General features: G+C 37.7%; 1 protein-coding gene across 1 annotated transcript; it reads right to left on the bottom strand.

The window, feature by feature from the left end:
- Positions 1 to 2,754: 2,754 nt before the first annotated feature.
- LOC149256285 (uncharacterized) lies at positions 2,755 to 3,216 on the bottom strand. Its single transcript, XM_089455295.1, has one exon. The coding sequence runs from the start codon at positions 3,214 to 3,216 to the stop codon at positions 2,755 to 2,757; it is 462 nt and encodes a 153-aa protein (XP_089311421.1).
- Positions 3,217 to 23,543: the final 20,327 nt, after the last annotated feature.

Here is a 23,543-nt window from a genome sequence, read left to right as displayed (position 1 = left end):
TCACTGTGAGCTGGATGCTCCTGCATCAGGCTCCCGGGGTGAGAAAAGATCATGACTTCGGTTCATGAGCTCCTCCACTGATGTCCCTGTTCGTTCAATCTGCCTGGCGTCAAGCCATAAGCTGTCCTCAATCGGACGGTTCTTCCACTTGACCAGGTACTGAAAATAATTTTTCCGTCGAGTACGCCTAACTACCTGAGTTTCGAGGATGCTTTCGATCTCAGGAGGTTGGACATAAGGCATTTGTTTCTTCCAACTTTCTCCGTCTTCCAAGGTGTTCCGCGTGGATTGTCCGGGTTCATCCTTCTTCTCTTCCAACAGATCGCCTGTATACGGAAACAAATCTGCCACATTGAAGATAGGTGATATGCCTACTCCAGGTGGTAGTTGTATTTCGTAGGCATTCGCTGAAAACTTCCGCAAGATCTTACAAGGCCCTATCTTCTTGTATTTCAGTTTATTGTACGTACCTTTAGGGAACCGCTCCTTACGTAAGTGTACCAGAACTTCATCCCCTACCTCAAAATGAACTTCTCTTCTCCTCAAATCTGCATGTCCCTTATACTTCGAGCTGCTGTCCTGTAATTTTTCCTTCACCTGTTCGTGTAAATCCCTCATTGCATTTGCAAAATCTTCTCCATCCGCACTCCGTCGTTCCTGTAAACCAAGATCCCGAAGCTCATGCACTCCACGAGGGTGCATGCCATAAAGAATCTGGAAGGGACTGAGACCCGTGCTACGATTCGGCGAATCGTTGTAAGCAAACTCTGCTTGCGCTAGCACTCGGTCCCACATTCTAGAATTTTCTCCGACTAAGCTGCGTAACAGATTTCCTAGACTTCTATTCACAACTTCTGTTTGCCCATCGGTCTGCGGGTGGTAAGAAGAACTGTAGCTTAATTGGGTGTTCATCTTTTTCCACAAGGTATGCCAAAAATGTCCCGTGAACTTCACGTCTCTGTCTGATAGGATGGTTGTTGGTAACCCGTGTAATCTGACAATCTCATTAAAAAACAAGTGGGCCACGTAAGTGGCATCACTAGTTTTCCGACAAGGTACAAAATGTGCCATTTTCAAGAAACGATCTACCACTACCATTACCGAATCATATCCTTTCTATGTTTTTGGTAGTCCCAACACGAAATCTAAACTCACTGAATCCCAAGGTCTGCCTGGAATAGGCAATGGCGTATACAATCCTGTGTTTTGGCTATGCCCCTTCGCTAGTTGACACACCTTACACTTAACCGCAAAACGTTGTACGTCCCGTTGCATTCTTGGCCAAAAATAGAAGTGACTAAGTTGCTCCAAGGTCTTGTCAATACCAAAGTGTCCAGCCAAACCCCCACTGTGTTTTTCACGAATGATGTTCTCCCTCATAGAACAGCTGGGGATACACAGTTGTCCTCCCTTAAAAAGCAATTTCTCCTGTATGTTATAGTCCAACCAAGGACTATTTCCTCTTATCAAAGGATTTTGGCACGCCTCATAGGCTTCTCTGAAATCTGTGTCTGTTTTATAAAGATCCCGTAAATGTTCAAAGCCCAAAACCTGCACAGTGCTTTCCTGCAATAGTAAATCTTTTCTGCCCAATGCGTCGGCTACCTTATTCGCTTGCCCGCTGATATGCTTCAGCACAAAATTAAAACTCTGTAAGTACTCCACCCATTTGGCATGTTTATGATTAAGTTTGTGTTGCTGCATTACATATTGTAATGCAGAATTATCTGAAAACAGCACGAACTTGTTCCCCAACAAATAATGCCTCCAGTGCCTTAGCGCCTGTACCACTGCGTAGAATTCCTTGTCATACGAGGAGTACTTCTGCCTACTCTCATTCAGTTTTTCACTGAAAAATGCCACCGGTTTGTCCTCCTGACTGAGTACAGCCCCGATTGCTGCTCCACTAGCATCACAACGTACCTGAAATAATTTTTGAAAATCTGGTAGCCTGAGAATCGGTCTTTCTGTTATTTTCTTTTTCAATAGCTGAAAGCTCTTTTCTGCTGCTTCTGTCCATCGAAAAGGTTGGCTGGCCTTTTGGATGGTCTCCAACATAGGAGCACAAATTCCGCTGAAATTTTTAATAAACTTCCTGTAAAAACTCGCTAATCCGTTGAAACTACGTACCTCAAACAAATTCTTCGGTGACGGCCAATTTATGATTGCTGTCACTTTATCCGGATCCATCTTTAATTCGTTCTCCGCTATCACAAATCCCAGATAAATTAACTCTTTCTGCAAAAACGTACATTTCTTCAAATTGATCAATAACTTGTTCTGTTGTAGCTTCTCCAACACTTTATGCACATGCCGGAAGTGTTCTTCTCGTGTCTTACTAAAAATAAGTATGTCGTCCAAATAAACAATTACAAACTTCCCAATATATTCCTTTAGCATCTCATTCATGAGTCTCATGAAGGTGCTGGGCGCATTGCTCAACCCGAACGGCATGACCAGCCATTCATATAAGCCCTCATTGGTTTTAAAAGCTGTCTTCCACTCGTCTCCCTCACGTATCCGAATCTGGTGATATCCGCTCTTTAAATCTATCTTAGAAAAGTAAGCTGCCCCACTCAGACAGTCCATCATATCATCCATACGCGGTAACGGAAACCTGTACCATATGGTGATTTTATTGATGGCCCTGGAATCAGTGCACATCCGCCATTCTCCTCCCTTTTTTGGGGCGAGAACTGTTGATACAGCACATGGGCTCAAACTCTCCCTGATCAATCCTTTGTCCAATAGCTCCTACACCTGTTTTCTGATTTCTTCATTATCCTTGGGGCTAATTCGATAAGCTGCCTTATTTGGTAAGCTGGCTCCTGGTATGAAATCAATATGGTGACTAATGCTCCGCTTGGGAGGTAACTTATCCGACAAGTCGTCCACTACTATATCTGTAAACTCTTCCAACATCTGATGTATTTCTATAGGCAAATCTGTGATTTCTGTGTGCAACAAAATTGTCCTTGTCTTTCTGACTACAACATAATTCATCTCGTTGTTTTCAACCTGCTTTAAAAATTGTTTTCCGCTCATAAGCAACGCCTTAGGTTCATTTACTTCAGCTGCCTCTTTCTCTTCCCTGATAGGCACAAGGGTATGCCTAACCCCATCTTTTTCGAACATATAACAGTTCAACACCCCATCATGTGTCACTTTTCTGTCATATTGCCAAGGTCTGCCCAACAAGATGTGGCATATGTCCATTGGCATAATGTCGCAAATAATTTTGTCCTTATAATGTCCTATCTGAAATTCCACTTCACTCTACTCATCCACCAGCAACTGGTGTCCCTTCTGTAGCCATGAAACTTGATATGGACTGGGGTGTTTCAGACGCTTCAGTCCTAACTTCTCCACCATCTCGACTGACACCAAATTGTCAGTACTTCCGCTGTCAATTATCATTTTACAGCACTTACCTTGCGATTTACAAACTATCCTGAACAGAGCTTCTCGTTGCGTCTGCTCAATACTCTCATCAACTGGCTTCAACAACACCTTATGCAGCACTAAAGCTTCTCCTATTTCTGGGGCATTTTCTGCCTCTTGAGGGGGTGCTGCTGCTTCCTGCGGTTGTGCCAGATATGTGCCTCGCTGTCCAGTTGAATCTATTTCTGGGCACTCAAAAGAGCGGTGCCCCCACTTGTGGCATCTGTAGCACTGGTAACCAGCTCCCCTTCCACGGCCATTTCCTTTGCCGCGCTGAAACGATCTGCCACCTCTCGTTCCATCTCCTTTTTCTGCTGTTCCCGAAGTTCTCGAACTGCTGGCTTCCTCACTGTTGCTGGCAGTTCAGACCCTGCCATAGGACTGGCCTCTTCCTCTGTTAGACCCTCGTCCTCTCCAGGCATTCTGCCTTCGGTTAAGTTTTTCCTCTGCTTTGACCGCGCTCTGGTATGCCTCCTCCGTATTGTTGGGAGACAAAATACTTATTTCATCCAAAATCTCCATCCTCAGCCCATTTACATATCTGGCTGTCCTTTCTGCTGTATCCTCTGTGTATCCTGCTCGCAAATTTACTCGATAAAATTCCTCCATATACTCTTTCACCGTCAGACCCCTCTGTCTCAAATTCTGAACCTGCCTATGTAACGCAATTTGGTAATCTCTTGGCAGAAATCTGCCCTTCAATTTAGCTACCATCCTCGTCCAAGTCTTTATCGGAGGTTTGTTCAATCTCTTCCTCTCATTCTAGACACTGTCCCACCACAGGGTTGCGTGTCCTTTCAGCTTTGTTGCTGCAAATTTGACCCTATGGTCTTCACTAATTTCCTCGCATTCAAAGTACTTGTCCATCTCGCTAATCCAATCTAATACAACATCAATCGATAAACTGCCATCGTAGGTTGGTAATTCTGGTTTTAGTTTGCTATTTGACAATAATACAGACTTCAATAACTTCACTTCTGGTGAATCACCTTCAGCCCCATCTGCCGCTACTTCCACTTCTTCTTCACTCACATCACCTAACTCTGGATCTCTCGTCCTGCCTGCCTCTACTGCTTCCAATCGGGCAGTAAGAACTCTGAGTTCTTCTCTTAATGCCTCATCTGCCATTCTACGGGCACCTCTGCCTCGTCCTCGTCTACCTATATCCATTTCTCCCAAATCTCTTCAACTCAAACAGCTCTGATACCACTCTGATGGAACCCAGCCCACTTGGCGTAGCTTTTGCGCTTTATATGATATTTGGTTTGTTGACGTGGCGGTGAACTGTTGTCTCTCCCGCGGCTCTGTAGTTGTGGTAGCTGTGCATTGAATGCAAACGTAAATGTGACAGTACCCTGCCTTGGTAAACTATACAACCCTAATCTTCACGCGCCTTCTCGACTCTTCTCTGTTTATCGTTCTGTTGGCTCCGAGGGTTTGCGAGCTCTGCATATGGAAAAATGATGGGTGCACTGTGCTATGGTTCCTTCGCCTTCTAGTAACGCTGCCTTCTCTGTGGCTGCAAGCACAGGAATATCTGGGAAGCGACTTTAGTTTTTGATACAGGTAAAATGTTTCTCCATGCTTCAATTTTTTTACTTGCTCCCCATTCTGGGTCTAACCCCAAATTGTTCCTCCTCCCTTCAGTTGCTCTGTGGCGTACTCTGCTTCAAAAATATGGCTTATCCTCTTGCGTTCTCCAGGTAAGGGTTTTCTTTTTTTTTCGTTATCAGTCTTTATGTTGATTTTAGAGGGTTTCGTCCCTCTGAGCTTTTCTGTGGCTTGAACTCATTCATGCCTCGTTCTTGCAGGTCCTCTCAGGCGACCTGGACGGCGCAAGCCCCTGTGTTCGACGACATTTGGTTGCGTATCTTTTGGTAGGCCTGCAACCTGTTATGTTCTGCTGAATATGGGTCACTGTTCGAAGGACGGCCTGTCCAATAGTTGGTTGTCCGGTCACTGTGTGGTCCTCTGTTTGCCATTGTCATTCTGAGTTGAGTTCTATGTGTGGAAATGTGGCTTCAACGTAACCCGGTTACAAATCTGTTTCAAACCCTAACCTAGGGTTTTATGCTTGACCTGTATAATTGTAATTTCTGGTTGAATTTTCACTCGCCGTAACTATGTTGGTCTCTGTATATGTGAGGGAACTCGACCCTATCGATTCTAGCTATGAATTGCTATTTTGGACAATGTAAATGAAATTCGTTTTTAATGAAAGAAAATTATGGTGATTGATACCTGTGATGTCTTCGCTTGTCTTTCGGTTACGTTGCTGGGCATTCAATTTGTTTGCTTGTCTTTCATTTAGTGGCTGTGCGTTGAACGTATTCGCTCATCCGTAATTGTATTGCTGTGCGCTTGTATGTAAGCGTGACTGCTTGTCTTGTGGCCTGGAATTTATTTAAGATTCTCTCTGCTTGTCTACAATTTAACTATAACTCGTACTTGTACAATAGCCATGACAGTGTGCTTAGTTTATAATAATACAAACGTCTGTTAAATGATGAAAAACATAGGAATGAGAGATCAACAAATAATTTAGAAAGTAATTTTGATGGACAGTACTTTTCTAGTTTTGAATGCTTGACAATTCTATTAGTAAATTTACTCAACTTATTCTCTTCTGAACTGAACCCCCCTTTTCCAGTACATGTATCTTTGGCTTTATAGCCTCTGTCTTCAGTTAAGGCTTACAGTTTGTCTTTTTCTGTTACAAAGACAGTTACATAACTTCTGTTTCTATCTGTAACTATAATCATTTTGACATTACAAGACTTGTAGGACAGTTAAGAGTTATTTCTCCTAATTACATAAACTACCTTTTAATCAACAATGAAACTACAGTAATCCTAAACTAGAAAAGTAAAGACATCTAACTGTTGTTGACTTGTAAAATAAAGTAAAAGAAAAATTATTCCCAATAGAATTTTAACAGTTCAGTTCCTCGCTTGTGAACCTGGTTGGAGTCCTTTCTGCCTCGTCACTGTGAGCTGGATACTCCTGCATCACTTCATCTCAATTTAATTCTTTCTGTCTGTATGAAAAGAAAATAATGCCATCAACAAGTATGCCACAACCAGAGGGTACTAAAGAAGAACAAAATACTTTGCTAAAAAAGATTGTTAAAATAGATAGTCTGATTTATATTCTAGTACAAGTGCAAGTAAGAGGTGAATGGATTTCAGTAGATGCATTTGTAGATACTGGAGGTTCTAACAATCTAGCTAGACCATCTCTGTTCAAACCATTGTGGAAACCATTAAAAAATATACTGGTTTCAGAGAGAATTGGAGGATCTGTTCAGCTCACACATTACATAGACAATGTTCCTTTAAAAGTTGGGGGGAGTATTATTAAAATCTCAACAATTCAACATTGCGACCCTTCAGCAAGCTTGATGTTAGGCATGCCATCCATAAACTCTGTGCTACCTGTTACTATCAACCAGGACAAGCTGATAATAAATCTGAAGAAAAGAGCTATATCAGTACCTAGATTAAGTATTGCAAATTCTGAAGTTAGGTATGAAAATAGTCAAAAAAGAGTAGGAACCCGAAAGCCGGTAAAAGACTTAGATGACTGGCAAGAAGTCCTCCAAATTTATGAGGCCAGAGTAGAAAGCAAAACAAGACAATTGGCATGCATTGATACTAATTGGTCTACAGAGCAGAAGGATATCTATCAGAGACTTCTAAAGAGTTGCTAGGACAATCCACAACAATTTTGGGAAAATGAAAGTTCGATGCAGGAGATAGTCACCTTACATGACAATGGAGTAAAGAGAAAGTTGATTCCGTGCACACCAGCTGATGAACAAGAAATAAAGAATCAGATTCAAGAATTAGTAAAAAAGCAGCTAATCGAGCCAAGTGAATCTCACTATGCATGTTCTACATCTCTAGTAAGAAATCATTCTGAGATTGTGAGAGGTAAGCCAAGAATGGTTATTAATTATAAACCTCTTAATGCCATCACTCAGAATTTTAATTATCCATTGCCAAGACCCGAAGTAATTATACAAAAGATTCAGCATAGTAAGGTGTTTAGCCAATTTGACATGAATTCAAGGTACTACCAAATCCAGATCCAGCCATAAGACAGACACAAAGTAGCTTTCATATTCCCAGCAGGTTTCTATCAGTGGAAAGTTGTTCCGTTCGGCCTGAAGAACACTCCAACCTTTTTTCAAAGAAGGATGGATTATATTTTTTCTAAATATGAGTTTATAGTCACATATATATGATATATTGATTCATAGCCCTGATGTACAGACTCACTTAAAACATTTAGAGATTTTTCTTGAAGAACTTAAAAAGCATGGAATTGTTCTGTCAGAAAGAAAAATGTCCTTATTTCAGGATAACATTGATTTTTTGGGGATTAACGTTGCTAATGGTGCTATTCAAATGTAGCTCCATGTGATAACAAAGTTAACACAATTTCCTGATGAATTAAAGGACAAAAAGACAATTCAGAGATTTATTGGAGTACTGAATTATCTCCACAAATACATCCCGAATCTATCAGAGGAGACAGCTCCAATCAGAAGACACATCAACCAAGGATAGTCTAGAGAAGCTACTGAAGCAGTGAAGAAACTCAAAGAAAAATGCCAGCACTTACCCAAGCTTCAACCACCAGGTGATGGTTTACTTATTTTACAAACTGATGCTTCACTTGAATTTTGGGCAGTTGTACTTTTAGAGCAAAGAAAGAATAGCGAGGGAGAAGTCGAAGATAATTTGTGTGGATATGCCTCTGTGGAATTTACACCAAGTCAGAAAAATACTTCATAGCTGAAAAGGAGACGTTAGCTATTTTCAATGGCATTCAGCATTTTGAGGTATATCTCACCCTAGTAAAGTCTTTAATCAGAACAAACTCCAAAAACTTTAAATATTTTTTGTCTGCTAAGATTTCAAGACAAATTGCAAAAGGCAGAATTCTAGCTTGGAAAATCTGGTTTCAGCAGTTTGGTTTTGAGGTAGAGTGGATTCCAGGCAATTCAAATTTCTTGATAGATTCCTTGACAAGAGATATGAATAAGTTGTTTATAACTTGTAAATATTCAGTTTTTGAAATTCTAGGCAAAGGACTAGAAGATGATAGTTTTTCCACTTTTGTAGATAGATTTCGAATCCTTGAAAGTCATGCAAGTTTTGTAACAGATGAAATCGAGAAAGTGATCAGTTTTAGACTCAGAAGAAATATGTGGATCAAAAAATGTTAGGCATGGAAATCAAAGAACTTAGGCATTTACTTAGGCCTAGACGAAAATTTGGTAAAAATCTTTTCTTTGCCAAATATGAAGGTTAAGCTTTTCTTCAGAAGCTTATGTGATTTATGGTCTAGTGTCTATACAAAAGAAATGATCTGGACACTCCGAGTCTTAAATTACTACCAGATCACAGGAAGTGTTGATTTTGCACTTAGTTTGTTTACAGGTGCCAAGATTTTAGATTTAGAAGAAATTCTGATGACTGAAGAAATAATAAAATATTTGGTGTCATTAAAAATCCCAGATATTTTTGAGGAGCTTGAAGCTTCATTCCTCCAAAGAATTGATGAAAATTGCGCCAATACTGACACTTTCCCTCAGTATGAAATTTTTGAAAGATTTGCAAATTGGGAAATCAGAGGAGGAGAATGCAGAAAAATTCAGGTTACCAAAGTATCCCAGTGCATACAGAGAACGGTACAGTATTTAAATACTTTTGCTTATCCCTGAGATTTTCATAGTTTAAGAATCAGAGACAATATAGAGCCAAATCCATTTGCTCAAGTTTTCAGTCATGAAATGATTGGTAGTTTTGAAACTGGTAACAATCAAGAATTGATCAAACAGCATGCTCAATGATTCCATGAATTTGGAAATCTAACACTGATAGAAAAATTACAAATCCTAAATAAACTAGATGGATTACAAGGAGAGCCTAAAGCTCTCAAGTTCATAATTAATCAGAAGGCACTAGTAACCATTTCAGTCTTGTCTCCAAATTGGAATAATAATGTCATCCACCTTGTCAGTTTAATGATTTCAAAAAAGATATGCACATCAATAATTTTTGAACTTGGATGGCAACATAGAGATATTTTGAACGAAAATTGTAGATTATGGATTCAGCACGCTAATGAAAGCTCCACTAACATGTTCTAGTTTTTTAAGTGGGAATTATTAGATGGCATCGAATTCACAGTACAGAGATCGCCTGCAACCAGGAACGCCTTTAAAGATTCGTTTCCTGATATTGAAGTCTGTGCTCTTCCTTTCTTGAATAAATGGGAAAAGCAAGAATTGATTCATACCTCACAACAATCGGACCTCCATAAGATCAAAATGAATATCGACAAAGGAGAATCATCATCAGCAACATCTCGCCGGACAACAATAATGCAGCCGAAAGAAAAAGGTGAAATGACAGATGTGCAAGACCCAAATGAAGGAATCAAGGAACAGTATGACCGACTGATGAAAAGATACCACCGCCAAATTATAGATGAGTACGAATCCTCTCCAGGATCATCATAAGAAGAGATGTGGGAGACTAGGAGTCCAATGGGACCCTGGTAGAATTTTTTCAGCAATGTGATAATGTTGTTCACATGTTGTGACAAGATTCCCTTGTACAGGGAAGGATTGTGTAGACACTGTCGGTGGAAAAAGATACCGACAGGACCCTCAATAATTTCCTTTTGACGTCAGTGCTTACATAGGTTTAGCATAGATAAAGTCTATATAAGAAAGAGTTTGCAGACCATTACGATCATTCTAGTCATTCGAGCCATCTGCTCTATCTTGATCGTTCAGTCTGAGACACTCTGTTGTAATAAGCTTTGTGTATTTCTGTTCTGCTTTTATTAATATCGAAGCCTACTAGGCCGCCTGTCTAAGGACAGTTCGTGTAATCCAAAAGAGGTTTAAGTTGTAAGGCGCTTGAGTGAAGGCCCGTGGAGAGAGGTTGTGTGGAGACTCACGCATGGTCGCCTGAGGATTGGATATCTGTATCAGGCTTGTTGTTTCAGGAAGCGACGATTTTATTTAGAAGTAATTCATGCATGCACTAAAGCTTCATCATTTATGTTCAGTCTTTATACATATCTATTTGTCATTTGAATGGTTAGAGTCACTGAGAGTGGTATCAGAGCCTTATCCAGTTCCTGTGAAATGTATCCTTGACAAAACGAAATACATTCTATAGACAGAATCTGAAGAAAGCCAGGAAGCCTTCGAAAATAATCTTTGTTTTACATTGTGCTGAGTAGATAAAAGCTCCTTCAGTCGACTTTTGGAATAGTTTGTATCAGTCCACTATGGCTAGGTTTTTGAGATCTTTTTCTACCATTAACAAAATATCAATATCAGAAGTAGAAAGTAGATCTGTTGATTCATATGTAACTGAACATGAGCAAGTAGAAGACCCTGAGAGTTGGAATCCTCCTGCTCTAGATACTAAAGAAGTCTATCCAGTCCCGGTTATGTTCAGATTATCAAAAAAGTATTATTTTAAAGAAGTTGAGATTAAAGTCAGAATCAAAGGTCCATTTGTACAGATAGTTGGTTTGAATTTATTTTCTGAAGATGAGATAAGAAAATTCAGAAAGTATGCTAAGGAAGGAAGGTTTTATTATTTACATTTCGGAGCAATTAGAATTGGTTTAGCTCCTCTATTCAGACATGGATTAAATACTCCTTGCATAGCAGAGTTATTTGACACAAGGCATAATGAATATGATCATGCTAGAATAGGAACCATTCTAGGGAACTCATCATCTGGTTGTTAGCATGGAACAACTTTTCCTGATTATGCTATCAGTCTAACAGATGTTCATATTAAAGACTGTTGGAAAGCCTTGATAGGAGTACAAGGGTTATCCATGGTAGATGACAGTGAATCCCTATCTATAATAGTCCAAACATCCTTCCAGCTTACTAATACAGTCCATCCAAAATTAAAACAGCCAGTGTTGAAAGATTGTGTAACAGTTGGGATAGGAAATGCTCAAATTGAAGGTGTGCATTATGAAAAGGAATCCTTACCCAATGATTGTTATATTTAGTATCTTTGGCTTCAGACAATGCAAATAGTAAGATTAAGATAATGGCGCTTATAGATGGTGGTGTAAATATTATACCTAATCCAAACCATCCTAGAATTCCAAATCCCATAGTCTTGTCAGAGAAGAATGTATTACCAGTTGAAGAACCAATCCAAAGTGGAAGAAGATATTTTTATAGACAACTCACTATACCAGAAGAACAACCTTTTACTTCCAATAGTACACCCTGTTCTAAAAGTCAGTTGTATATTCCTGAAGAAAAACCATTTTTTGCAGTCAATAAAATGTTTAGGACTCATGTAAATAATTTTCCGCCTATAGAAGAATATCAGTTTGCTAACAAAAGATTTGTTAGAGGGGGGAAATGGCCACCCAAAACCAAGTTCTGTGATTCTTCATCTCGAACTAGACAGCCACTCACAAGAGCCGATTGTGCTCCCTTGTTAGAACATAATTCTCAAGATCCCAATGATATGGATCAAGTCTATCAGGTAGGAAACTACTTGACTACTTGATGCTCCCATGCGGAGGATGTTCTAGACAATTTGGGAAAACAAGTTGATTTGATAAATGATAATCTAAAGATGTTATATGAAGAGCAATAAGCAGAGAAAAGAGAAAGAGAAGAAAGGAGAAGAAGAAAACAAAAAAAGAAGGCCAAGAAAATCCAAAAGTTTCATGTTGATATGTCCGCTCCAAACTACTGGGATTTAGAAGAAGATAGAAAAGAAGCAGCTCAATCAAGTGCAGGCGAAGGAACTTCCATAGACACTGGTAAACTAACCAGTGAGACAAAATCATCAAAGGCATATAAGATAGATAAACCATTTGAGTCTAAAAAGGAAGTTATGACATTAGAGAAAGCTGCAATAAAATTCTTATACTTTATTTTGCCGTCCATAAATAATCAGAATAAGGCCCATATTCTGAAAGAAGCTACAAAATATCCTAGAATCGAAGAAGACCTGTTTGCAGCAAATTCTAGTGGCTATATTTTAGACCTTGATAACTCATCAAATCCAGGAGAGTCTACTAAAATTTGGATAGGAGCAATATATCAAATGCAGGACACCACAAAATTAGACAATTTGTCTATTATGATTCTAGCTAAAAAGAGGATGGCAGGGATTATTTTTGATTGGTGGATGGGAGGATCAGAAACAAAAAGAAGAGTAGTCATGGAAGCTGGTTTGTCCACATTAGAAATATTGTTAAAGACACAATTTGTGCCAGAACCAGTAGATGAAAAGAAACAGCTTTTCACTGACCTTAGTCGTATGGAATTAAAAGATCTAAAATATTTAGATCAATTTGGTAAAGAATTTATGGCTAGAGTCTTTAAAGCTAATCTGTTTAATGACCTTGCTCAAAAAAATTCATTTTTATCAAAATTACCAGGTAATTTGGGAGATCTAATAATGAAATATATAGAAATTCAGATGAAAAGTCTAGATCAAATCTATTGGGTTGATCTTCTGTTTCGAGTACCAAAAAAGGTAAAATATTTATGTTGGCAGAAGAAAGTGCATGACATCACTCCAAGTTCAGATGCCTACAGATCAGTATTGCCATGGACACCTTTTAATTCCAAGAAGAAATCCAAAAAGTATGGCAAATACAAACCCAAAAGAATATCAAACCCAAATAGGACTTTTAGAAAATTCATATTTTTGAAGAAAAGAACCAAACCCAGGAACAACAGTTGTTGTTTCATCTATAAAAAGGAAGGACACTTTGCCAGAAACTGCCCCCAGAAATCATCTAGTAAACTTAAAGCTTGTGTAGATATTGAAGAGTTTCAGGATGACTGGTCTGTTGTAGAATCAGATCTTGAAATTTCTTATGTATATATTCTTACAGAAGTTTCAGATGTTGAAGATGAAAGTGATAATGTATAGAAAATGAATATTTGTCCATCTTGTTAAAATTTTTCTAGTGAACAACATTACAATGACATAGAGAGTTCTTCAGACATTGAATCGACAAGCGAGACAGAAGAAGATTCAGATGATGAATCAGAAATATTGGAAACAGTTCAAGAAGATAAAGGTAAGCAACATGCAGTGCCTTCATCTCAATTTAATTCCTTCTGTCCGTATGAAAAGAAAATAACACCATCAACCAGTATGCCACAACCAGAGGGTACTAAAGAAGAACATAATACTTTGCTAAAAAAGATTGTTAAAACAGATAGTTTGATTTATATTCCAGTACAAGTGCAAGTAAGAGGTACATGGATTTTAGTAGATGCATTTGTAGATACTGGAGGTTCTAACAAGCTAGCTAGACCATCTCTGTTTAAACCCTTGTGGAAACCATTAAAAAATACATTGGTTTCAGAGACAATTGGAGGATCTGCTCAGCTCACACATTACGTAGACAATGTTCCTTTAAAATTTGGGGGGAGTATTATTAAAATCTCAGCAATTCAGCATTACGACCCTTCAGCAAGCTTGATGTTAGGCATGCCATTCATAAACTCGGTGCTACCTGTTACTATCGGCCTGGACAAGCTGATAATAGATTTGAAGAAAAGAGCTATATCAGTACCTAGATTAAGTATTGTAAATTCTGAAGCTAGGTATGAAAATAGTCAAAAAAGAGTAGGAACTCGAAAGCCGGTAAAAGACTCAGATGACTGGCAAGAATTACTACAAATTTATGAGGCCAGAGTAGAAAACAAAACAAGACAATTGGCATGCATTGATACTACTTGGTCTACAGAGCAGAAGGATATCTACCAGAGACTTCTAAAGAGTTGCTCGGACAATCCACAACAATTTTGGGAAACTGAAAGTCTGATGCAGGACATAGTCACCTTACATGATAATGGAGTAAAGGGAAAGCTGATTCCATGCACACCAGCCGATGAACAAGAAATAAAGAATCAGATTCAAGAATTACTAAAAATGCAGCTGATCGAGCCGAGTGAATCTCACTATGCATGTTCTGCATTTCTAGTAAGAAATCATTCTGAGATCGTGAGAGGTAAGCCAAGAATTGTTATTAATTATAAACCTGTTAATGCCATCACTCAGAATTTTAATTATCCATTGCCAAGACCCTAAGTAATTATGCAGAAGATTCAGCATAGTAAGGTGTTTATAAAATTTGACATGAAGTCAGGGTACTACCAAATCCAGATCCAGCCATAAGAGAGACACAAAACAGCTTTCATATGCCCAGCAGGTTTCTATCAATGGAAAGTTGTTCCGTTCAGCTTGAAGAATGGTCCACCCTTTTTTCAAAGAAGGATGGATTATATTTTTTCTAAATATGAGTTTATAGTCACATATATAGATGATATATTGATTCATAGCCATGATGTACAGAATCACTTAAAACATTTAGAGATTTTTCTTGAAGAACTTAGAAAGCATGGAATTGCTCTGTCAGAAAGAAAAATGTCCTTATTTCAAGATAGCATTGATTTTTTGGGGATTAATGTTGCTAATGGTGTTATTCAAATGCAGCCCCATGTGCTAACAAGGTTAACACAATTTCCTGATGAATTGAAGGACAAAAAGACAATTCAGAGATTTCTTGGAGTACTGAATTATCTCCACAAATACATCCCGAATCTATCAGAGAAGACAGCTCCAATCAGAAGACACATCAACCAAGGATGGTCTAGAGAAGCTACTGAAGTAGTAAAGAAACTCAAAGAAGAATGCCAGCACTTACCCAAGCTTCAACCACCAGGTGATGGTTTACTTATTTTACAAACTGATGCTTCACTTGAATTTTGGGCAGCTGTACTTTTAGAGCAAAGAAAGAATAGCGAGGGAGAAGTCGAAGAAAATTTGTGTGGATATGCTTCTGGGGAATTTACACCAAGTCAGAAAAACTACTTCATAGCTGAAAAGGAGACGTTAGCTATTTTCAATGGAATTCAGCATTTTGAGGTATATCTCACCCCAGTAAAGTTTTTAATCAGAACAGACTCCAGAAACTTTAAATATTTTCTGTCTGCTAAGATTTCAAGACAAATTGTAAAACGCAGAATTCTAGCCTCCCAAATCTGGTTTCAGCAGTTTGATTTTGAGGTAGAGTGGATTCCAAGCAATTCAAATTTCTTGACAGATTCCTTGACAAGAGATATGAATAAGATGTTTATAACTTGTAAATATTCAGTTTTTGAAATTCCACTCAAAGGGCCAGAAGATGATAGTTTTGCCACTTTTGTAGATATATTTCGAATCCTTGAAAGTCATGCAAGTTTTGTAACAAATGAAATCAATAAAGTGGTCAGTTTTAGACTCAAAAGAAATATGTGGATAAAAAAATGTTAGGCATGGCAATCAAAGAACTTAGGCATTTCCTTAGGCCTAGACGAAAATTTGGTAACAATCTTTTCTTTGCCAAATATGAAGGTTAAGCTTTTCTTCAGAAGCTTATGTGATTTATGGTCTAGTGCTTGTACAAAAGAAATGATCTGGACACTCCGAGTCTTAAATTACTACCAGATCATAGGAAGTGTTGATTTTGCACTCAGTTTGTTTACAGGTGCCAATATTTTAGATTTACAAGAAATTTTGATGACCGAAAAAATAATAAAATATTTGGTGTCATTAAAAATCCCAGATATTTTTGAGGAGCTAGAAGCTTCATTCCTCCAAAGAATTGATGAAAATTACGCCAATACTAACACGTTCCTCAGTATGAAATTTTTGAAAGATTTGGAGATTCGGAAATTAGAGGAGGAGAATGCAGAAAAATTCAGGTTACAAGAGTATCCTAGTGCATACAGAGAACGATACAGTATTTAAAGACTTTTGCTTATCCCTTGGATTTTCATAGTTTAAGAATCAGAGACAATATAGAACCAAATCCATTTGCTCAAGTTTTAGTCATGAAAGGATTGGCAGTTTTGAAAATGGTAACAATCAAGAATTGATGAAACAACATGCTCAATGGTTCCATGAATTTGGGAATCTAAGACTGATAGAAAAATTACAAATCCTAAATAAACTGGATGGATTACAAGGACAGCCTAAAGCTCTGAAGTTCATAATTAATCAGAAGGCACTAGTAGCCATTTCAGTCTTGTCTCCAAATTGGAATAATAATGTCATCCACCTTGTCAGTTTAATGATTTCAAAAAAGATATGCAAATCAATAATTTTTGAACTTGGATGGCAACATAGAGATATTTTGAACGAAAATTGTAGATTATGGATTCAACACGCTATTGGAAGCTCCACTAACATGTTCCAGATTTTTAAGTGGAAATTATTAGATGGCATCGAATTGGCAGTACAGAGGTCGCCTGGAACCCGGAACGGCTTTAAAGATTTGTTTCTTGATATTGAAGTCAGTGCTCTTCATTTCTTGAATAAATGGGAAAAGTAAGAATTGATGCATACCTCACAACAACTGGGCCTCCATAAGATCAAAACGAATATCAGCAAAGGAGAATCATCATCAACAACATCTCACCGGGCAACAATAATGCAGTAGAAAGAAAAAGGTGAAATGACAGATGCGCAAGATCCAAATGAAGGAATCGAGGAACAGTATGACCGACTGATGAACAGATACCACCGCAAGATTATAGATGAGTACGAATCCTCTCCAGGATCATTAGAAGAAGACATGTGGGAGACTAGGAGTCCAATGGGACCCTGGTAGAATCTTTGTCAGCAATGTGATAATGTTGTTCACATGTTGTGACAAGATTCCCTAGTAGAGGAAAGGATTGAGTAGACACCGTCGGTGGAAAAAGATACCAACAGGACCCTCAATAATTTCCTTTTGACGTCAGTGCTTAGATAGGTTTAGCATAGATAAATTCTATATAAGAAAGAGTTTGCAGACCATTACGATCATTATTGTCATTCGAGCCACCTGCTCTATCTTGATCGTTCAGTCTGAGACACTCTGTTGTAATAAGCTTTGTGTATTTTTGTTCTGCTTTTATTAATATCGAAGCCTACTAGGCCTCCTGTCTGAGGATAGTTCCTATAATCCGAAGGAGGTTTGAGCTGTAAGGTGATTGAGTGAAGGCCTGTGGAGAGAGGTCGTGTGGAGGCTCACGCATGGTCGCCTGAGGATTGGATATCTGTATCAGGCTTGTTGTTTTGGGAAGCAACGATTTTGTTTAGAAGTAAGTCCTACATGCACTAAAGCTTCATCCTTTATGTTAAGTCTTTATACATATCTATTTGTGATTTGAATGGTTAGAGTCACTGAGAGTGGTATTAGAGCCTTATCCCGTTCCTGTGAAATGTATCCTTGACGTAATGAAATACATTCTATAGACAGAATCTGAAGAAAGCTAGGAAACCTTCGGAAAGCTTCTTTGTTTTACATTGTGTTGAGTAGATAAAAGCTCCTTCAGTCGACTTCTGGAGTAGTTTATATCAGTCCACTATGGCTAAGTTTTTGAGATCTTTTTCTACCATTGAAAAAATATCAATATCAGAAGTAGAAAGTAGATCTCTTGAGTCAGATGTAACTGAACATGAGAAAGTAGAAGACCCTGAGAGCTAGAATCCTCTTGCTCTAGATACTAAAGAAGTCTATCCAGTCCCACTTATGTTTAGATTATAAAAAGTATTATTATAAAGAAGTTGAGATTAAAGTTAGAATCAAAGGTCCATTTGTACAGATAGTTGGTTTGAATTTATTTTCTAAATATGAGATAATGAAATTCAGAAAATATGCTAAGGAAGGAAGGTTTTATTATTTACATTTCGGAGCAATTAGAATTGGTTGAGGTCCTCTATTCAGACATGCATTAAATACTCCTTGCATAGTAGAGTTATTTGACACAAGGCATAATGAATATGAACATGCTAGAATAGGAACCATTCTGGGGAACTTATCATCTGGTTGTCAGCATGGAACAATTTTTCCTGATTATGCTATCAGTCTAACAGATGTTCATATTAAAGACTGTTGGAAAGCCTTGATAGGAGTACAAGGGTTATCCATGGTAGATGACAGTGAATTCCTGTCTATAATAGTCCAAACATCCTTCTAGCTTACTAATACAGTCCATCCAAAATTAAAACACCCAGTGTTGAAAGATTTTGTAATAGTTGGGATAGGAAATGCTCAAATTAAAGGTGTGCATTATGAAAAGGAATCCTTACCCAATGACTAGTATATTCAGTATAAGTATTTGGCTTCAGACAATGCAAATAGTAAGATTAAGAGAATGGTGCTTACAGATGGTGGTGTAAAGATTATACCTAATCCAAACCATCCTAGAATTCCTAAGCCCATAGTCTTGCGAGAGAAGCATGTATTACCAGTTGAAGAACCAATCCAAAGTGGAAGAAGATATTTTTATAGACAACTCAATATACCAGAAGAACAACCTTCTACTTCCACTAGTACACCCTGTTCTAAAAGTCAGTTGTATATTCCTGAAGAAAAACCATTTTTTGCAATCAATAAAATGTTTAGGACTCATGTAAATAATTTTCCGCCTATAGAAGAATATCAGTTTTCTAACAAAATATTTGTTAGAGGGGGGAAATGGCCACCCAAAACCAAGTTCTGTGTTTCTTCATCTCGAACTAGACCGCCACCCACAAGAGCCGATTGTGCTCCCTTCTTAGAACATAATTCTCAAGATCCCAATGATATGGATCAAGTCTATTAGGTAGGAAACTACTTGACTACTTGGTGCTCCCATGCCGAGGATGTTCTAGACGATTTGGGAAAACAAGCTGATTTGATAAATGATAATCTAAAGCTGTTATATGAAGAGCAACAAGCAGAGAAAAGAGAAAGAGAAGAAAGGAGATGAAAGAAACAAAGAAAGAAGGCCAAGCAAATCCCAAAGTTTCATGTTGATATGTCTGCTCCAAATTACTGGGATTTAGAAGAAGATGAAGAAGATAGAAAAGAAGCAGCTCAATCAAGTGCAGGTGAAGGAACTTCCATATACACTGGTAAACTAACCAGTGAGACAAAATCATCAAAGACATATAAGATAGATAAACCATTTGAGTCTAAAAAGGAAGTTATGACATTAGAGCAAGCTGCAATAAAATTCCCATCTTTTATTTTTCTGTCCATAAATAATCAGAATAAGGCCCATATCCTAAAAGAAGCTACAAAATATCCTAGAATCGAAGAAGACATGTTTGCAGCAAATTCTAGTGGATATATTTTAGACCTTGATAACTCATCAAATCCAGGAGAGTCTATTCGAATTTGGATAGGAGCATTATATCAAATGCTGGTCACCACAAAATTAGACAATTTTTCTATTATGATTCTAGCTTAAAAGAGGATGGCAGGGATTTTTTTGATTGGTGGATGGGAGGATCAGAAACAGAAAAAAGAGCAGTCATGGAAGCTAGTTTGTCCACATTAGAAATATTGTTAAAGACACAATTTGTGCCAGAACTAGTAGATGAAAAGAAACAGCTTTTAACTGACCTTAGTCGTATGGAATTAAAGGATCAAAAATATTTAGATCAATTTGGTAAAGAATTTATGGCTAGAGTCTTTAAAGCTTTTTTTGTTTAATTACCTTGCTCAAAAAATTTCATTTTTATCAAAATTACAAGGTAATTCGGGAGATGTAATAATGAAAGATCTAGAAATTTAGATGAAAAATCTAGATCAAATCTATTAGGTTGATCTTCTATTTCGAGTATCAGAAAAGGTAAATTATTTATGTTGGCAGAAGAAAGCGCACGACACCACTCCAAGTTCAAATGTCTACAGATCAGTATTTCCATGGCCACCTTTTAAATCCAAGAAGAAATCCAAAAGTTATGGCAAATACAAACCCAAAAGAATATCAAACCCAAAGAGGCCTTTTAGGAAATTCAGATTTTTGAAGAAAAGAACCGAACCCAGGAACAACAGTTGTTGTTTCATCTGTAAAAAGGAAGGACACTTTGCCAGAAAATGCCCCCAGAAATCATCTAGTAAACTCAAAGCTTGTGTAGATATTGAAGAGTTTCAGGATGACTGGTCTGTTGTAGAATCAGATGATGAAATTTCTGATGTATATATTCTTACAGAAGTTTCAGATGTTGAAGATGAAAGTGATAATGTACAGAAAATGAATATTTTTCCATCTTGTTCAGATTTTTCTAGTGAACAACATTATAGTGACATAGAGAGTTCTTCAGACATTGAATCGACAAGCGAGATAGAAGAAGATCAGATGATGAATCAGAAATCTTGGAAACAGTTCAAGAAGATAAAGGTAAGCAACCTGCAGTGCCTTCATCTCAATTTAATTCTTTATGTCCGTATGGAAAGAAAATAACGCCATCAACCAGTATGCCACAACCAGAGGGTACTAAAGAAGAATAGAATACTTTGCTAAAAAAGATTGTTAAAACAGATAGTCTGATTTATATTCCAGTACAAGTGCAAGTAAGAGGTGCATGGATTTTAGTAGATGCATTTGTAGATATTGGAGGTTATAACAAGCTAGCTAGACCATCTTTGTTTAAACCCTTGTCGAAACCATTAAAAAATATACTGGTTTCAGAGACAATTGGAGGATCTATTTAGCTCACACATTACGTAGACAATGTTCCTTTAAAATTTAGGGGGAGTATTATTAAAATCTCAGCAATTCAGCATTACGACCCTTCAGCAAGCTTGATGTTAGGCATGCCATTCATAAACTTGGTGCTACCTGTTACTATCAGCCTGGACAAGCTTATAACAAATTTGAAGAAAAGAGCTATATCAGTACCTAGATTAACTATTGTAAATTCTGAAGCTAGGTATGAAAATAGTCAAAAAAGAGTAGGAACCCGAAAGCCGGTAAAAGACTCAAATGACTGGCAAGAAGTCCTACAAATTTATGAGGCCAGAGTAGAAAACAAAACAAGACAATTGGCATGCATTGATACTAATTGGCCTATAGAGCAGAAGGATATCTACCAGAGACTTCTAAAGAGTTGCTCAGACAATCCACAACAATTTTGGGAAATTGAAAGTCTGATGCAGTATATAGTCACCTTACATGACAATGGAGTAAAGGGAAAGCTGATTTCATGCACACCAGCCGATGAACAGGAAATAAAGAATCATATTCAAGAATTACTAAAAATGCAGTTGATCGAGCCGAGTGAATCTCACTATGCATGTTCTGCATTTCTAGTAAGAAATCATTATGAGATCGTGAGAGGTAAGCCAAGAATGGTTATTAATTATAAACCTCTTAATGCCATCACTCAGAATTTTAGTTATCCATTGCCAAGACCCGAAGTAATTATGCAGAAGATTCAACACAGTAAGGTGTTTAGCAAATTTGACATGAAGTCAGGGTACTACCAAATCTAGATCCAGCCAGAAGATAGACACAAAACAACTTTCATATGCCCAGCAGGTTTCTATCAGTGGAAAGTTGTTCCGTTCGGCCTGAAGAACGCTCCAGCCTTTTTTCAAAGAAGGATGGATTATATTTTTTCTAAATATGAGTTTATAGTCACATATATAGATGATATATTGATTCATAGCCCTAATGTACAGACTCACTTAAAACATTTAGAGATTTTTCTTAAAGAACTTAAAATCATGCAATTGTTCTGTCAGAAAGAAAAATGTCCTTATTTCAGGATAGCATTGATTTTTTGGGGATTAATGTTGCTAATGGTACTATTCAAATGCAGCCCCATGTGCTAACAAAGTTAACACAATTTCCTGATGAATTGAAGGACAAAAAGACAATTCTGAGATTTCTTAGAGTACTGAATTATCTCCACAAATACATCCTGAATCTATCAGAGAGGACAGCTCCAATCAGAAGACACATCAACCAAGGATGGTCTAGAGAAGCTACTGAAGCAGTGAAGAAACTCAAACAAGAACGCTAGCACTTACCCAAGCTTCAACCACCAGGTGATGGTTTACTTATTTTACAAACTGATGCTTCACTTGAATTTTAGGCAGCTGTACTTTTAGAGCAAAGAAAGAATAGCGAGGGAGAAGTCAAAGATAATTTGTGTGGATATGCTTCTGGGGAATTTACACCAAGTCAGAAAAACTACTTCATAGCTGAAAAAGGAGACATTAGCTATTCTCAATGGAATTCAGCGTTTTGAGGTATATCTCACCCAAGTAATGTTTTTAATCAGAACAGACTCCAGAAACTTTAAATATTTTCTCTCTGCTAAGATTTCAAGACAAATTGCAGAAGGCATAATTCTAGCATGGCAAGTCTGGTTTTAGCAGTTTGATTTTGAGGTAGAGTGGATTCCAGGCAATTCAAATTTCTTGACAGATTCCTTGACAAGAGATATGAATAAGATGTTTATAACTTGTAAATATTCTGTTTTTGAAATGCCAGGCAAAGGACCAGAAGATGATAGTTTTGCCACTTTTGTAGATAGATTTCGAATCCTTGAAAGTCATGCAAGTTTTGTAACATATGAAATCAAGAGAGTGGTCGGTTTCAGACTCAGAAGAAATATGTGGATCAGAAAATGTCAAGCATGGAAATCAAAGAACTTAGGCATTTCCTTAGTCCTAGACGAAAATTTGCTAAAAATATTTTCTTTGCCAAATATGAAGGTTAAGCTTTTCTTCAGAAGCTTATATTATTTATGGTCTAGTGTCTATACAGAAGAAATGATCTGGACACTCTGAGTCTTAAATTTCTACCAGATCATAGGAAGTGTTGATTTTGCACTCAGTTTGTTTACAGGTGCCAAGATTTTAGATTTAGAAGAAATTCCGATGACCGAAGAAATAATAAAATATTTGGTGTCATTGTAAATCCCAGATACTTTTGAGGAGCTCGAAGCTTCATTCCTCCAAAGAATTGATGAAAATTACGCCAATACTGACACTTTCCCTCAGTATGAAATTTTTGAAAGATTTGCAGATTGGGAAATCAGAGGAGGAGAATGCAGAAAAATTCAGGTTACCAGAGTATCCCAGTCCATACAGAACATAGTACAGTATTTAAAGACTTTTGCTTATCCCTGGGATTTTCATAGTTTAAGAATCATAGACAATATAGAGCCAAATCCATTTGCTCAAGTTTTCAGTCATGAAAGGATTGGCAGTTTTGAAACTGGTAACAATCAAGAATTGATCAAACAGCATGC

The sequence above is a fragment of the Pinus tabuliformis genome, chromosome 7, assembly GCF_031772625.1.
Source record: "Pinus tabuliformis cultivar Carrire ecotype Pingquan chromosome 7, CPIR1, whole genome shotgun sequence".
NCBI lineage: Eukaryota > Viridiplantae > Streptophyta > Pinopsida > Pinales > Pinaceae > Pinus > Pinus tabuliformis.
Note: the sequence above shows the minus strand (reverse complement) of the source record. Positions and strands in the feature narration are given on the sequence as shown.